The sequence below is a fragment of the Oryzias latipes genome, chromosome 16, assembly GCF_002234675.1.
Source record: "Oryzias latipes chromosome 16, ASM223467v1".
Classification (NCBI taxonomy): Eukaryota; Metazoa; Chordata; class Actinopteri; order Beloniformes; family Adrianichthyidae; genus Oryzias; species Oryzias latipes.
Window position 1 is genome coordinate 29,670,673 of NC_019874.2, and position 16,937 is coordinate 29,687,609.

Here is a 16,937-nt window from a genome sequence, read left to right on the forward strand (position 1 = left end):
AGAGGTAGTTACCACTCTGATTAATTTCTCAATGAAAAAAACTCTCTCCAAAATATACAAACTTTTATGTAATTTAGATAATAATATTTCACTTCCGACAACAAAATGGGATGCGGATTTGAGCATCAGCACAGATGAAAGTTTTTGGTCACAACTTTGTCTAAACACCTTTAAACTGACAAAAAGTCCAAATCTGCAGCTAATCCATTTCAAAACTCTTCACAGAATTTACTACACTGGACAGAGGATGTTCAAGATGGGTCTCAGTAACTCAGACATTTGTGAGCACTGTGAAAGTAATCTACCCGACAGTTACATGCATGCACTATGGTTCTGCACGCCTGTCCAAGCTCTCTGGCAGCAGGTATGTGCCGATCTATCAGTCTGGCTAAAAGTTTCAATCACGGCTTCACCATCACTTTGTGTGCTTGGTGACATGAGTGCCATCGATGTAGAAGGAGGATTAGGCTCTATCATTTTCATAACTCTTTGTATTGCTAAAAAACTATTTTATTAAATTGGAAAAACAAAAAAATATAAATATAAGTCCTCATATAACCTCATATTAGGGTGAGGGGGTGGGGGGTTTAGCCTGCGATACGCCTGGGGGGGGGAGCTACTTGGCAGTGGCCCGCCTCCTATGGTTGCCGCATGGAGTGGGCCCCCCCTCTTTTGGTTTTATTTGCACCTTAGACATGTAGGGCCCTTGGTAGGGGGGGTGCTTGGACATCACTGCCAGCAAGCAGCAGATGTCCTCCTGGCACCCTACCCGCCAATTTTAACCGCACCTTAGACATTTAGGGCCCCTTGGTGGGGAGGGTGAGGGGACATCACTGTGAGTAATCAGGAGATGTCCCCTTTGTGCCCGACCCGCCAATTTTAACTGCACCCCCCTTAGAACACACACCACTCCCCCCTCAATATATACATCCCAACATAAACACACACACACATCCTCTCCAACACACGCATACACATTCTGCAAGGAAGGTGGGACCTATGACCATCTGTCCCCTGCCCCTTCCCTGGTGGGGGGTACGGGGCCCTCGGCAACGGCGGCCGTGTCCCTTGGGTGCCGGCTTCCTGGGCCCGGTGGTGCTCTCTCCGTGCGGGGGGGGGGGGGGGGGGGGGGTCACATTACACCTGAGCCGGGGGTGTTCGTGTCCCTGGGGGGTGGGTTCGGGTCCTTGCCCCTAGGCGCTGTGCCCCGCCAAATTTCCAACTGTGGCCGAGCCATGTTTTTTTTTTTTATTTTTATTTTTTTTTAACTTGTCCTGTCCAACAGCTGGGCAGACAGACGAGAGCTGAGGGCCTCTTGTGTTGGACATATTTTGCTTTAACAAGAGGGGTTATTAATCTTCTGACAAACCAAAGGTATGTCTGAATAAACCCCTTTTGTAATTGAGGCCAAACTTTATTAATTTCAATAATGTCTGAAAATCTTTGGTGTTGGACCGGACGGAAAAGGAAAGAGGGGAAGAAGAGAGAGGGACGCTAGAGAGAACCAGAACCCACCCCCCAGGGACCAGACACCCCCGGCTCAGATGTAATGTGAACTCCCCCACCGCGCGGAGAGAGCACCGCCGGGCCCAGGAAGCCGGCACCCCGGGGACACGGCCGCCGTTGCAAAGGAGGGCCCGCCGAGCCATGTTTACAACACCCCTTGTGGGCCCCCCTTTTTCCCCGGGGTGTCCCCCTCCAGGGCGGGGGCGGCGGGCCCCTGCCTTGCTCCTTCCTGGTCCAACCGTGGGCCGGGTGGGTGGCTGCCTGGAGTGCGGAGCGGGTCTCCCTTGGGGGGTCCGGGCTCGTACCTGGGGTTGGGGCGGGGGGGTGCCCGGAACTCCTGGGTGGTGATAGGGTGCTCGTCTGGGGCTGTGGGCGCCCTTCTCCGGTGGGGCCCTGCGCTGGGCTCTCCTGGCGCGGTGGGGGGGCTGCTCTCTCTCCCTCCATGCCTCCCTGCTCTCTGGCTCTGGGGGCCTCACGGCGGTCCAGCTGGCCCTGGCCTGGGTGGCGGATTTGGTCCCCCGGGGGGCGGATTGTTCCCTGCCTGCTCCCGTGTGGCGTTGGGGGGGGGTAACGGCTGCCGCTGCTGCTGCGGCGGGGGTCTTGGTGTGGGGATGGCTGGGCACTCTCCTTCCTTCTTTACACATTCTCCCATCCATTTTAGAAGAACATAAACACTCACCTGAGCACAGGTGTTAGCTCACCTTTGCACTAGTAGTTTGCGTGATAGAATGAATGAAATATTTCACACTAGTTGGTTTTAAGGCATAAGTATGCGTGTGTGAACACTATCTGTTTTGTGTACATGTTGACATGTGAACATTTTTTGCGGCTAGCAGGTGTGTTGATAACATTTGAGTGCGTGTGGACAGGCCCCGCCCTTTTTGTACTACATTTGAACCTTACCGTAATGATTAACAACCAGTAAACTTGTTGCTGTATGCTGCTTCATTGTCTAATCCCCCCTTCCCTCCTATTATCACCTTCCTAACCCCCCCCCCCCCCCCCCCCCTAACATCCCTCTCTCTTCTTCCCTTCTTTCCTTTTCCGTCCGGTCCAACACCAAAGATTTTCAAACATTAATAAAGTTTTGCCTCAATTACAAAAGGGGTTTATTCAGACAGACCTTTGGTTTGTCTGAAGATTAATAACCCCTCTTGTTAAAGTAAAATATGTCCAACACAAGAGGCCCTCAGCTCTCATCTGCCTGCCCAGCTGTTGGACAGGACAAGTTAAAAAAAAAAAAAAAAAAAAAAAAAAAAAAATGAATTGTTTTATATATATAAAAGGGTAATGCTGTGACAAAAGGGTCCACTAAATGATTAAATGCGTGAATCAGACCGACGTTTTATTACTGGGTTGAATTGTCCACTTCAGTTTGACGTCTGTCATTCCACCACTGCTCAGCATCATTTGAAGCTTAAAGAGAATTTAAACAACAAAACGGATATAAACGTGACACCAAAATACACGATGAAGAAATGGTTAAAAGAGTCACAGAAATCTACCTGCTGCAGGATCTGGGCGTTGACTTTTGGGTCGGTCAGGTCAGCATCAGAGCTGAATTTCATCCTCAAAGTGGTCTTCCTCTTTGAAACTGAACAGAACAGTGAAAAACCGTCACACAAGTCCAACATTTTACATTTAAAACATGACAGCATTTCTTTAGATGCTCACCTTGATGGCAGATGAAAGCTCTTTTCACGCTACAGTCCTCATCGCCCCAAACGTTCTCAGAATTCTCTGTCCCACAGTGTTGGTTTCCTCCATAGTTGTTTAAACTTGAGGGGTCCCAGTTTCTGAAGGAGCTCTTGCTTCCATCAGACCAGGTCCAGGGCTCTTGATACAGACCAATCCAGACCTTATAATTGGATGGTTTAGTGTTCTGAGCCTCCGTGTTTTCTTCCTGGTTCTCGATCATCGCCAAGTCCTTGTAGTTTTTTCTGCAGTACTGCTGAGCAGAACTCCACGACATCGTCTGATTGATGAAAATGTAGTTTTTCTTGTTTTGATCTGTAACAGAAACAAAACATTTTTAGTCAAAATGTAAAAACCTTATGTTAAAAAGTAAAACTACAGTTAAAGTATGTACACCCTGGGTTCAATCACTTTGGTTTACAGTTTTGTCCTTTGATTTATTTAGTTGAGAGGATGGAATTTCTTTTTTAAACTGAAATAAGCCAATTATTTTGTTGTAAATCTTAAGTTAGTTCGCAATTTAGAGTCTTTCTGTGATTGATAGGTTGGTACATGGTTTAATCAGACCGACAGATGTTGTGAGCAGGTCAGTACATGGTACTGTGGCCAAAGGTACCCAGCCTAACTGCTGCCAGCAGAGTAAAGAAACAAATAAAGCATCAATGCTACTTTATCTTTTACTTATAGTCTCAATTAGACCAAAGATCAGAAAAACCTTTGGGTTCAAAGGGTATTCAGAAAAACTTCCGGCCAAAAGTTTTCTTACCATTAAAGCAAAGAAAAGTGTGGGAGGCATTACAGGTCAAATCGTTCCACAGTCCCTCTCCAATTATTGTTACACATGTTTCCTTTGCATCAAGGTAATCCGGATTGGCTCTGTCCCACGACTGGTATCCAGTTGTGCTAGTTTGTCCTGTTGCTGACCATCTCCAGGAGTTGCTCTTATTTCCCATCGATGTTTCCCAAGCTGCTGGATCATCATGAAGACCAAACCACGCCCAGGAGTAGGAAAAGTCGGCTTTCAGTCTGTTCAAGTCATCCAGACTGTCAAATGTAGCCAGGTCTGTGTATTTCTCCCTGCAGTACAGTTGGGCTTCACTCCAGCTCAGAGCCATGTTAACATAGTGGTACTGACGCAGGGGGAACTGTGAGCCGGAGATGCAGCCTGGATGGAGATGAAGTTATTGATAAAGCGTCCAGGGGCCTCATTTATAAAACTTTGCGTAGGATTTGCGTCAGAAGTGGCGTACGGATGAAACATAGGACGTGCGTACGCACAGAAAAATTCGGATTTATAAAACCGTGCGCACGCACATCCTACGCATCTTTCCCTTAATAAATCACAACCGATTCTAAATGCAGCGCAGCTTTTGCGGCTTTACGACACGCCCATAGTTGCCCATAAATAGTCAGTGAAACGCCCACAAATGAATATTCATTGATTGCGAAACCACGGCAAACACCGAGAGGAAATGAAAAAAACGTAACTTCACTCAATGTGAAGTAGAATTTATCGTTGGCGAGGTGGAAAAGAGGAGAAAAGTGTTGTTTGGAGGCCACAGTGTGGGCATTACTAATGCCTAAAAGGCACGTGAGTGGCAAACGGTGGCAGACGCCGTTAATGCTGTAGCCTCACAACCTCGGACTGTGGCCGAAATAAAAAAGAAATGGTCGGACATCAAAGTTGAGGCAAAAAAACCTCTGGCGCTGCATCGCCAGAGTGTGTTTGCCACGGGGGGGGGGACACCGGAGCTGACCCCTCTTGATGAGAGACTGGCGGCAATTATTGGGGAATCCTTTTTAAGTGGAGTGGTGACTGAGGCGGAGGGGGACACGACGCACCAGATGCACCGGGTGACACCCCCCAAAAGCTCCAACAGGACGGCTCGAGGAAGTCGGAACCGGCTCATAAGCCACTCGTCCTCGTTTGCCAGCAAGTCTTCTTGTTGTCTAAAGATGCGTTCACTCTGAATTCTTCCATTTGCCACTTCTTCTTAGAGCGCAAGATCAGCCATTGTGCGTCATTACGCATTGTGATGGGGCATTTTATTTCCCTCCATTTAATTACATCTGACAAGCTACAGATGTCGGGAATAATCGACGTGGAAATGGGAAATTGATCAGCGCAAATGTAATTTCTTGTTGCTTTCTGAATGGTTGAGACATACGCCATACATTGTTTTATCAAAAATAAAACAAACTAAAGGCATATGTATGAATACCATAATTCTGTAGCTTATGAAGAAATGTTGACTATGTAAACAACTTTCCCTAGTGGACAATTAATGCATCTCTCTCTATCTATCCATCTGTCTGTCTGCACCTATATCTGCTCCGCCAGACGGACACATTGATGGGAATATCAGTTTTGTACATTATTTCGTTCTGTTAACTATATTATTTATGAGGATGAATTGCACAACATGCCAATATTGCAGAACATACTTCACTTTTCTTTCTGCAAATAAGTGTTCATTTGAATTTCTGTTGTAATTTTCGTTTGATTTTTTTTTATTTGTTTCACTGCTGATCGATCAACGGGTGTTCGTGTAGGCTGTTAATTGTAAGACTTGCTTTGTGGAGTCTTCATGTTATTTCTGAGAGGCAGTATTGTCATTTTCACTTTCACGTGTTTCTTCCATCTGCCGACGGCGTCGCCGTTTCTCATTTCACCCGTTTTTGTGCGAACGCCTGGGTCAGAGCTTGCGTGAAGGACCGCACATTTTCCCGTCAAGTTTGCTTTTTATAAATCTCAATTATTGCGTAGAGAGTGGCGTACGCCTTCTTTTGTGCGTACGCAACGTTTATAAATGAGGCCCCAGAACACACTGCAGGATCATTATTATCACCTGTGAGATTTCACATTCATGAACAAACTTTAATCAAATGCGTCCCTCATAAAGAGTTTACAGCTTTAAAGAAAAACAGAAACTTTCCAAAATAGACGGTAAAACTTACCAAATGAGAGGAGAGTCATCAGCGTCGTGTACCGATCCATATCCAAATTTATGCAGATGTTCAAAAAGTTCTGGACGTTCCGTTAGTCACTATGAGTAGAGGAAGAAGAAACTCACTGCAGTCCATAAATGTCCAAAGTGTCTTCATGTTTTTCCCTAAAGATGAAAGTTTAAACAAGGAAAAAAATCAGGAAAATGCTTTACAAAACACAAAGAAAGCTTAGGCCGGGATTCATTTATAAAGCACGTCAGTTTGCACATTAGATTATTTTATAATTATGCGATTTATTGTTTACTTTTTTCCTGCAAAAAAATCCCAAAAAACGGATAATCATACTCACAGTCCTGAAAGCAGCAGCAGTTCTGAGGATGAGATCTGAAGTTTCAACTTGTTAAAGCGACCATTATGTCTGGTTGAAACTATTTCCATATGCAAACTTTCACTGATTAATAATGCTTTGAAAATCATTAACTACTTGCAAAATTCTGGACAGGACAGACAGGAAGAGGCTTAACAAACTGGTTAAGAAGGCCGGCTCTGTCCTGAGCTGCACACTAGGGTCCATCGAGGAGGTGTGGGACAGGAGGATGATGGGTAAGTTAACATCCATCATGGATAACCCCCCCCCCCCCCCCACCCCTGCACCAAACTGTAGAGGACACTCCACGGACCCTCTGTGTTTTTTTGTTTTTCCATTCACTCATTTTACTTATTTTGTAAACTGTTGTTGTCGTTGTTTTTCAGTTGTTTTTTATTCTTCTACGGTTGCTTCTGCTGTGTATTTTTACTTAGTTATTTTCTGTTTGCTGTTTGCACTTCTGAATGTCTTTTTTTGCTGCTGGAGATAAAAGAATTTCCCCATTGTGGGATGAATAGAGTTTTATCTTATCTTATCTTATTACTGGAGAGTTGTTCCAGAGAAAGAGCTGATCAGCCATGAACCAGACGTTCAGTGTTGTAAACGTTATTCACACTTATTGAAGATTTTTACATCCAAACAGGCCCTGATAAAACACTGAGTAGTAAGGAATAAGAAAGATCATAAAATACTTTTTTCTTTGAATTTATCTGATTCCATTAAAGACAATTTGATAAGAATGACGATTTAGCCGTAGCTTCAGCTGTTTTAGGAAAAGTCCCGCCCCTTTAACTGTCTCCACCAATCATTCATCACAGCTTCATCAGGCTGCAGAGATCTTGCAAACTCCCCATCAATAAATAAAACATTAATAGATCATAAATCAAACAAATGAGCTTCCAAACATTTGGGACGTTTTCAATAAACATTCAGCTCAGCTGCTCTACTTAGTTTAGTCGGTCTGCTCTGCTGCTGCACTGTCTGCTCACCTCCGCTTTAATCTCGTAAAATTACAATTTTTTTTTGTACACTTGCTTACGGAAGAGGATTAGGGCCATTGAGAAAGAAAAAAAAGGGCATAGAAAATTCAGATTTTTTTTCTCAGAACTCTATAACTCCGTTGCACCAAATAGTTTGAGACTGAATTGTTTTTTTTCCGCCGGTAGGAAAAAAAAGTCCTCATTTCCATTGTGCTGAGGTTAATGCTATTGCTGTGGTTATGTCGTAGCGTTGCGGGCAACTTCGTTGTGCTTCGAATACTGCCGTTGCGTTTTTTCTTTTTTATGTAGTGTGAGCCCTGTGGGCCACTGTAGTTTTGACCTGCTCACTTTACCTCAAAGCTGCTGGCAAATGTGGCCGTCAACCGTGAGCCTGTTTTTTTTTAAAAAAAGAATAAAATTTAGAAAAAAGCGCTAAATATTGTAGAATTCTGTTTTGTGTGAGGCTGAGAACAAAAAATAAAGTGGAGTTTGCGTCAGAATGAAATAAGACTTTGAATAAGAATAAGGCAGGCAGCAAGGAAGGAAGGAAGGAAGGAAGGAAGGAAGGAAGGAAGGAAGGAAGGAAGGAAGGAAGGAAGGAAGGAAGGAAGGAAGGAAGGAAGGAAGGAATGTCACACTAGTGTCCTCCTCAGAAAGAGGACTGGTGTGACCTTGAGAAAAGTCCCTTGAGAGTTTTGTCGTTTGTCATCACAGAGAAAAGCACACATTGCTGGTAAACCTCAACACTCAGGGATCAAATGTGAGACCATCTGCTAAGATCTGCCATCTGGTCTAAATCGGGTCGTGCAGCAAGGACAAAGAGGAACAACAGAGGATTCACAGAAATGTGAAATAGGGTTTTTGGGGTTGCTGTGGCGGAGCGGCTGCATCTTAAGGTGTGTCTCCTTAAAGCTCTTATGGCCACTTTAAAGGCAGTGGTCTCCAACCTTTTTTTCAGGCCACGAACATTTTTAATGTAAGACAATACATTCACGGGCCGGTCTGAACGGGTCAAAGTGTAATATTTTTAAGCTTCCAGTTTCTGGAAAAACGATTTTTATTCTCCAGTAATATTCGCAATAATATGTGCTACTACAATACATTTAGCTAAAAAAAATCTGTAAACATTAGGAAATCTTTTTCACAGTTGACAAAGATTCAATGATACAAAGTTGATCATTTGTAGAATTTGTTTGGGATTTGTAAAAAATTCAACAACAGCAACATTATAAACACAGAGAACTCAACCAATCCTCAGATCATCTTTCATGACACAATATTTATCCTCGTTTGTTTTTACATAAATCCTGATTAACTGTGTATTTTTTTTAACACAGAGGAGCATCTTCTGTGCTGAAGTTTCTCAACAGATGCCTGACTAATTCTCCTGTTGCTCTAGGAAAATTCATAAAAGTTACGAAATCAGAGGCAACTTCCAAAAATCATTACCCTTATGTGATTGAATCTTCATTCTCTGACAAATGTTTGCGGTTGGTTTAAACGTAGGTTGTCTGAATTCCTTCCCTATAGTGCGTTTGCCTTTTTGTAGAGCTGTCCAAATCTACAATTCCAAAATCGAGTGTCCTATAAGTCTGTGCAAAAGACCAGTGTGCAGTGATGCTCACCTTGTTGGCAAATATAGATCACAATGCACTCAGTATGAACAATTTTTGCAAGTATTGCAAACATTCCTAATGTGTTCAATTGTTTGGTTTTTACTAGCTTTTACGCTTTGGGCCGCTAAACTTGGCGTTCCGAGCAGCTGCTTGAAATCACATGATGGTCTATTTTAGAAGACAAACTACTATTTAGACGCTTATTTCAACAAAACAAAGGAATAGAATTTCCTATTCTGTAAAAGACTTTTGTAGATCAACATTTCATTGGAAAAAAATTTGCAAGTTATAAAGAACTCGCAAAGAATTATGAATAAGTTAAAGTTTGCATATGGAAATAGTTTCAATCAGACATAAAAGTCCCTTTAACAGGTTGAGGTGTCAGAACTCATCCTCAGAACTGCTGCTGCTTCCAGAACTGTAAGTATGATTATATTTAATAAAGATTTTTAGCTTTCATTACAAGAATTAACAGGAGAGGAAAATGACGGAATGAGTAAACTGATGTGCTGTTTACAGAAATCATCTTCCTTAGTTTTAGGGGGGAAAATTGTCATTGTTTTTTTAATTTTTTTCCACATTTTCAGAAACATTCATGCAGGACTGATGCAAGGTTTTTCCTTTTCTTTCTTTTTCTTTAAACGTTTATCCTTATTGTAGCACTAGGACACATTAAAACACATTTTTGGACTGCAGTGAGTTTCTTCTTCCTCTACTTATAGTGTCAGACTAACAGAACATCCATGCCTTTTTAATTATCTGCAGTGAAATCTGGAAAATGCATCGGTACACGACGCTGATGACTCTCCTCTCATTTGGTAAGTTATTTAGAAAAGCTCAGTTTTTCTGAGCGATACATTTGCTTAAAGTTTGTATGTGAATGTCAAATCTCACCGAATTATAAGAAAATGTCATGAAGCGTCTTCTTGATTGTAAGACACTAATAATTATTTTAACATCATTGTTGGTATTGATTTACAAAAAATCTGTTTCTTACTATAGAATAGTCAGAAAACGATAAAATAGGGAAAACAACCAAAATAACATGTTGTTTTAATGTTTTATTTTATCAATAACTTCGTCTCCATCCAGGCTGCATCTCTGGCTCACAGTTCCCCCTGCGTCAGTACCACTATGTTAACATATCTCTGAACTGGAGAGATGCCCAACTGTACTGCAGGGAGAATTATACCGACCTGGCTACATTTGACAGCCTGGATGACTTGAACAGACTGAAAGCCGACTTTTCCTACTCCTGGGCGTGGATTGGTCTACATGATGATCCAGCAGCTTGGAAAACATCGATGGGAAATAAGAGCAACTCCTGGAGATGGTCAGCAACAGGACAAACCAGCACAACTGGATACCAGTCGTGGAGCAGTATCAGTCCAGATTACTATCAGGCAAAGGAAACGTGTGTAGCAGTAGGTGGAGGGGGACTGTGGGCTGACATTGACTGTAACAGCCTCCAACGTTTTCTTTGCTTTAGTGGTAAGAACAACTTTTATTTTGTGGATATTTCAGACATTGCTTTTAGTTAATATCAAACTTCCCAAATTACTGAATAAACGAATTTGAGCTTAAACAAAATCAAAGAGGGAAGAATTAATAGTTGAAGAGAAAAAAAAAACTTCCTCCCTCCAGCTCTCTTCAATAGAGAATAAGACACTAAATATAAGTACCAGCCTGTAAAGACTTCATTTTAGGTTAAAATTTTAATTTGGAATTCAATGGAATATTTGTATCTGGTGACTAGAATGCAGTGGTGGGCCGTGCATTACACACCTGGACCTTCAGTAGTCCTACGTCTGAATCACTTAACCCTGAATTATCCATTGGATGACGAAGAAGCGAGCTTTGCATTGCAATCTGAAAATGCGTCTGTCTGGAAGCAGCATAACCATCATAAACACAATAAAAGGGAATAGACAGACCATTTGGAATGATGTAATGAGAATGTACGGAAAGCTATAATTAACACATGATTCCGATATTTTAGGACTACAGAAAAGCCTTGAAGGCCCTGATGGTCCACCACTGCTAGAATGAGTCCAATTTCCAACAGTCAACTCTGTATGCCTTGTGTCCGGTCTGTCTGGGCCTTAAAAACACTTAAACTCAGTTTCAGTTACAGATCAAAACAAGAAAAACTACGTTTTCATCAATCAGACGATGTCGTGGAGTTCTGCTCAGCAGTACTGCAGAGAAAACTACAAGGACTTGGCGATGGTTGAGAACCAGGAAGAAAACACGGAGGCCAAGAACGCTAAACCATCCAGTGATTTAGTCTGGATTGGTCTGTATCGAGAGCCCTGGACCTGGTCTGATGGAAGCAAGAGCTCCTTCAGAAACTGGTTACCAAACACTGGCTTAAACAACATCGATAAAAACCAACACTGTATTACTGAGAATCCCCAGCATCAATGGGCTGATGAGTTCTGTAACATCCCATGGGTCTTTGTCTGCCATCAAGGTGAGCATCTAAAGAAATACTGACATGTTTTACAAGCAAAGTGTTGGACTTGTGTGACGGTTTTTCACTGTTCTGTTCAGATTCAAAGAAGAAGACCACTTTGAGGATGAAATTCAGCTCTGATGCTGACCTGACAGACCCAAAAGTCAACGCCCAGATCCTGCAGCAGGTAGATTTCTGAGACTCTTTTAACCATTTCTTCATCGTGTATTTTGGTGTCATGTTTATACCTGTTTTGTTGTTTAAATTCTCTTCAAGCTTCAAATGATGACGAGCAGTGGTGGAATGACAGACGTCAAACTGAAGTGGACGATTCAACCCAGTAATAAAACGTTGGTCTGATTCACCCATTTAATCATTTGTATCATTTTCATGAAAAATCTCATTTATGAATCAACGCTATAATAATTTCCTTTGCTTGATTTGGGCTACACTTGCGACCAAATATTTGGGGGCTCCTCCGGGAAAGGTTTCTTTTTTTAAATGACCCAGATTTTGCTGAATTGAATAAAGTGTCTTATCTGAAGAGTTGCGCTTGTGCTTTTGTTTCTGGGTTCTCCGAGAACCCCCATAAACCTTCACAACATTAAATCTCTGAGTTTAACTCCCTAGTTGAACTCAGAGATTTAATGTTGTGAATTTAATGTAATGTTGTGACTGGACGGACTCTCCAGCAGGAGGCCCCTCCCTCTGGGTGTTGCTACAATTAACATCTACTGAGACTTATAAAGGAATTTTAACCAAAAAAACTTTGTTTTTTTTCAGTACATACATTAAAACAAAACAAACCGTTTGTCCCATTTGGTCTTTAAAGTTCACTAAAGACACACTAAAACTGTGAGAAAAAGAATTTAAAAAAATAATCAGCAAATGTCTGGGTTTTAGAGAATTTATTTGTGCAATGATGCAAAAAAAGTCTTTAGCTACGATCAAAAAAGTACTAATTTTGTCGATGGTGCACTTGGTACATCCCTTTTAAGAAGCTCTGTAGCATAACGAGTTTTCATCCACCGTTGAGTTAGCATCTGCTCGCTTTTGTTCTTCTGCTGTCATGTTTTGCTGGCTGGCTGCTAACGGAAAGAGAACACAGTACACTTAATACCGGAAGAGATGCAAAAAGCTTACCATGCTAAACATTGTTGCGATTTTGATTGTAGTGATACAATTAAAAAAAAAATGCTTTTGAACTGTTTCAAGTATTTATAATGTCTACATAAAGAAAACTGTGTCTCCACTTTTGTTGTCGTGTTCCTCGATTTGGTCATTTGTAGCTGGATTTGCTGTTGTCTTTCAGTATTAGTTCATTTGTACTGGGATTTGTTGTTGTTGTATTTAAATGTAAATGTGTCTTGCACCTCTCGGCCAACGTACTTGTGGCTCGCCCAGCATGTTTTCTCAAATAATCACAAATAAACTCTTTTTCAATCTGCATTTCTTTGTCTGCTCCTGACTCACAATAATTTGAATCTTAAAAAACTAAATTTTAAAACTTAATTTCTTTTACACATGTCTTGCATCATCAGAAAAATGTCACAAGAACACGTTAAAATACGGTGGCCCAGAAGGGTCACAACACAACACATTAACTTTATACACAACACACTAACTTTACACACAACACATTAACTTTACACACAACACACTAACTTTACACACAACACACTAACTTTACACACAACACACTAACTTTACACACAACAGATTAACTTTACACACAACACATTAACTTTACACACAACACATTAACTTAACACACAACACATTAACTCACAACACAATAACTCACAACACAACACAATAACTCACAACACAACACATTAACTCACAACACAATAACTCACAACACAACACATTAACTCACAACACAACACATTAACTCATGGCCCAGAAGGGTCACAACACAACACATTAACTTACCTCACAACACATTAACTCACAACGGAAGTAAAGCAGCAATTGAAGTGCTTTTATTCTGAAATTTCTACTGGGCTGAGCAGCTAACTACCTAACAGAAAGTAATGTCACAGTGAGCTGTGGAGGGAGCATGTTATTGCTACAAGAGAAGCTAGCAGTGTGTTGTGTATAAAGTTAATGTGTTGTGTATAAAGTTAATGTGTTGTGTGTAAAGTTAGTGTGTTGTGTATAAAGTTAATGTGTTGTGTTGTGACCCTTCTGGGCCACCGTATTAAAAGCACCACTTTGGGTCTTTGAGATGAATGACTGCAGTCAGAGTCTCTGTCTATTGTTTTGCGCGTTGTTTCTGGTTTTGTATTTTTAAAGATTCTTTTTTTTTTTTTTTTTTTTTTTTTTTTTTTTTTTTTTTACTTGTCCTGTCCAACAGCTAGGCAAACAGATGAGAGCTGAGGGCCTCTTGTGTTGGACATATTTTATTCTAACAAGAGGGGTTATTCATCTTCAGACAAACCAAAGGTATGTCTGAATAAACCCCTTTTGTAATTGAGGCCAAACTTTATTAATTTCAATCATGTTTGAAAATCTTTGGTGTTGGACCGGACGGAAAAGGAAAGAGGGGAACAAGAGAGAGGGACGTTAGAGAGAGGGGGGGGTAGGAGGGTGATAATAGGAGGGGAAGGGGGGTAAGACCATGAAGCAGCATAGAGCAGACAGGTTTACTGGTTGTTTATCGTTACGGTACGGTTCAAATGTAGTACAAAAAGGGCGGGGCCTGTTCACACACACTCAAATATTATCAACACACCTGCTAGCCGCAGAAATGTCCACATGTCAGCATGCACACAAAACAGATAGTGTTCACGAACGCATACCTATGCCTTTAAACCAACTAGTGTGAAATCTTTCATTCATTCAATCATGCAAACTATTAGTGCAAAGGTGAGCTAACACCTGTGCTCAGGTGAGTGTTTATGTTCTTCTAAAATGGATGGTGGAATGTGAAAAGAAGGAGGAGGAGCGCCCAGCCACCCCCACACCCATACCCCCGCCGCAGCAGCAGCGGCAGCCGGAATTCCCCCAGCGCCACACGGGAACAGGCAGGGAACAACCGCCCCCCGGGCGACCAAGACCGCCACCCAGGCCAGGGCCAGCAGGACCGCCGCGAGGCCCCCAGAGCCAGAGAGCAGGGAGGCGCAGAGGGAAAGAGAGCGCCGCCCCAGCCCAGCCAGGAAAGCAGCCCCCCGCCGCGCCGGAAGAGCCCAACGCAGGGCCCCACCGGAGAAGGACGCCCACAGCCCCAGACGAGCACCCCACCACCACCCAGGAGTTCCGGGCATCCCCCCGCCCCGACCCCAGGTACGAGCCAGGACCCCCCAAGGGAGACCCGCTCCGCACTCCAGGCAGCCACCCACCCGGCCCACGGTTGGTCCAGGTAGGAGCAAGGCAGGGGCCCGCCGCCCCCGCCCAGGAGGGGGGAACCCCGGGGAAAAAAGGGCGGCCCATAAGGGATGTTATAAATATGGCCCGACCAGGCTCGGCCATGTTGGAAGTTTGGCGGGGCCCAGCGCCCAGGGGCAAGGACCAGGACCCACCCCCCAGGGACACGAACACCCCCGGCTCAGGTGTAATATGAACCCCCCCACCGCGCGGAGAGAGCACCGCCGGGCCCAGGGAGCCGGCACCCAAGGGACACGGCCGCCATCGCCAAGAGGCCCGCACCCCCCACCAGGGACGGGGTAGGGGACAGATGGACCCAGGTCCCACCTTCCTTGTAAAATGTGTGTGCGTGTATGGGTGTTTGAGAGGGTGTTTGTGTGCATGTGTGTGTGTTTATGTTTGAATGTATATATTGAAGGGGGAGGGGTGTGTGTACTAAGGGGGGTGCAGTTAAAATTGGCGAGTAGGGCACTAAGGGGACATCTCCTGATTACTCACAGTGATGTCCCCTCACCCTCCACACCAAGGGGCCCTAAATGTCTAAGGTGCGGTTAAAATTGGCGGGTAGGGTGCCAGGAGGACATCTGCTGCTTGCTTGCAGTGATGTCCAAGCACCCCCCCTACCAAGGACCCTACGTGTCTAAGGTGCAAATAATCTTCTGGTTTTGTATTTTTAAAGATTCTTTAAAGATTTATTAGAATTCCTTTAAACTTTAAACATTTAACTTTTAAGTCCCAAACCCAACTGCCTTTGCAGGTGGATATGGGCTGACTGCAGGGGAACAATATAAAACCCTTATGGATCATGAATGTTACCTGCAGGAAATATATGGGTCGTAGATCGCTCATAGAGGTAAAACGTTCATGCACATTTTGCTACGGTCATGCTGCGAGTGACAGGTCGTAATGAACACCTATACAAAACGTAAGGGTAAGGATGTGAGATTCAGGCGTGTTGGACGGAATCTTTTAATTTTTCCATTTGTTAAAATTCCCTTAAATGTCTCAGGTGATGTCAGTTGCATAAAGGTAGGGGCTTAATACTGGAGAGGTGGTCCAGAGAAAGAGCTGATCAGCCATGGACCGGGACCCAGAGGTTCTGTGTTGTAAAAGTTATTAACACTTATTGACGATTTTTACATGGGAGAACAGAAACTACATCGCTTAACACAAGTCTTCAGATAAGAAACTTTATTCAGTTCAGAAAATTGTTTTGGTGTCATTTGAAAACCCATTTCCCCGAAGGAGCCCCCAAATATGGTTTTAGGTGCAGCTCAAATCAAGCAAAGAAAATATTGTAAAGTTGATTTATAAATGAGATGCTTCATGTCTTCATGGTGATAGATAGAATGGTTAAATGGGTGAATCAGACCAACGTTTTTTTATTACTGGGTTGAATCGTCCACTTCAGTTTGACGTCTGTCATTCCACCACTGCACAGCATCATATGAAGCTTAAAGAGAATTTAAACAACGAAGCAGGAAAGTGACACCAAAATCCTCGATGAAGAAATGGTTGGAAGAGTCACAGAAATCTACCTGCTGCAGGATCTGGGCGTTGACTTTTGGGTCTGTCAGGTCAGCATCAACTCGTCAATATTTATCTGCTCAGGTTTGCTGTCTTCAATCCTTTGATTGGCACATTTTTAGTTATGACCTGTTAAATTATGTTTTGTCACCATAGAGTTGTAGTGAATGGTAAATATTAATCCTTAAAACTACCAACAGATTTATAAAAATTCTATTGACTAATAATATAACCCAACATTTGTAAATAAATAAAAAATAAATATTTTTTGGGCATTTCACACAAAAATAACCCCAAAAAGCATGATACCAGGGGCGCCAATTCACTACATGGCGGCGCTGTCGCAGTTTTTATTTTTATTTTTTCATCAAGCACTGAGCCGCGGCCCACGACCGTCGCCCCCCCTTGAAGATGATCCGGCCAGGTTTTGCGCATGCGCAAACACGGCGGCGCTCCGTGCTCACCTCTCAGCC

At 43.1% G+C, this 16,937-nt stretch overlaps 3 protein-coding genes across 3 annotated transcripts; 1 reads left to right on the forward strand and 2 right to left on the reverse strand.

The window, feature by feature from the left end:
• Positions 1–2,830: 2,830 nt before the first annotated feature.
• Positions 2,831–3,649, reverse strand: LOC110016720 (L-selectin-like). Its single transcript, XM_020710475.2, has 3 exons — positions 3,181–3,649; positions 3,012–3,100; positions 2,831–2,922 (listed from the first exon to the last, which is right to left on the reverse strand). The coding sequence occupies exons 1-3, from the start codon at positions 3,476–3,478 to the stop codon at positions 2,839–2,841; spliced, it is 471 nt and encodes a 156-aa protein (XP_020566134.1). The 5' UTR covers positions 3,479–3,649; the 3' UTR covers positions 2,831–2,838.
• Positions 3,650–3,776: 127 nt separating this feature from the next.
• On the reverse strand, positions 3,777–6,432 carry LOC105356086 (C-type lectin BpLec-like). Its single transcript, XM_011485921.2, has 2 exons — positions 6,160–6,432; positions 3,777–4,366 (listed from the first exon to the last, which is right to left on the reverse strand). Exons 1-2 carry the CDS (start codon positions 6,197–6,199, stop codon positions 3,936–3,938), a joined length of 471 nt encoding a protein of 156 aa, XP_011484223.1. The 5' UTR covers positions 6,200–6,432; the 3' UTR covers positions 3,777–3,935.
• A 4,688-nt stretch (positions 6,433–11,120) lies between these two features.
• LOC101156196 (C-type lectin domain family 17, member A-like) lies at positions 11,121–11,767 on the forward strand. Its single transcript, XM_020710580.1, has 2 exons — positions 11,121–11,586; positions 11,667–11,767. Exons 1-2 carry the CDS (start codon positions 11,286–11,288, stop codon positions 11,765–11,767), a joined length of 402 nt encoding a protein of 133 aa, XP_020566239.1. The 5' UTR covers positions 11,121–11,285.
• The last annotated feature ends 5,170 nt before the right edge of the window (positions 11,768–16,937 follow it).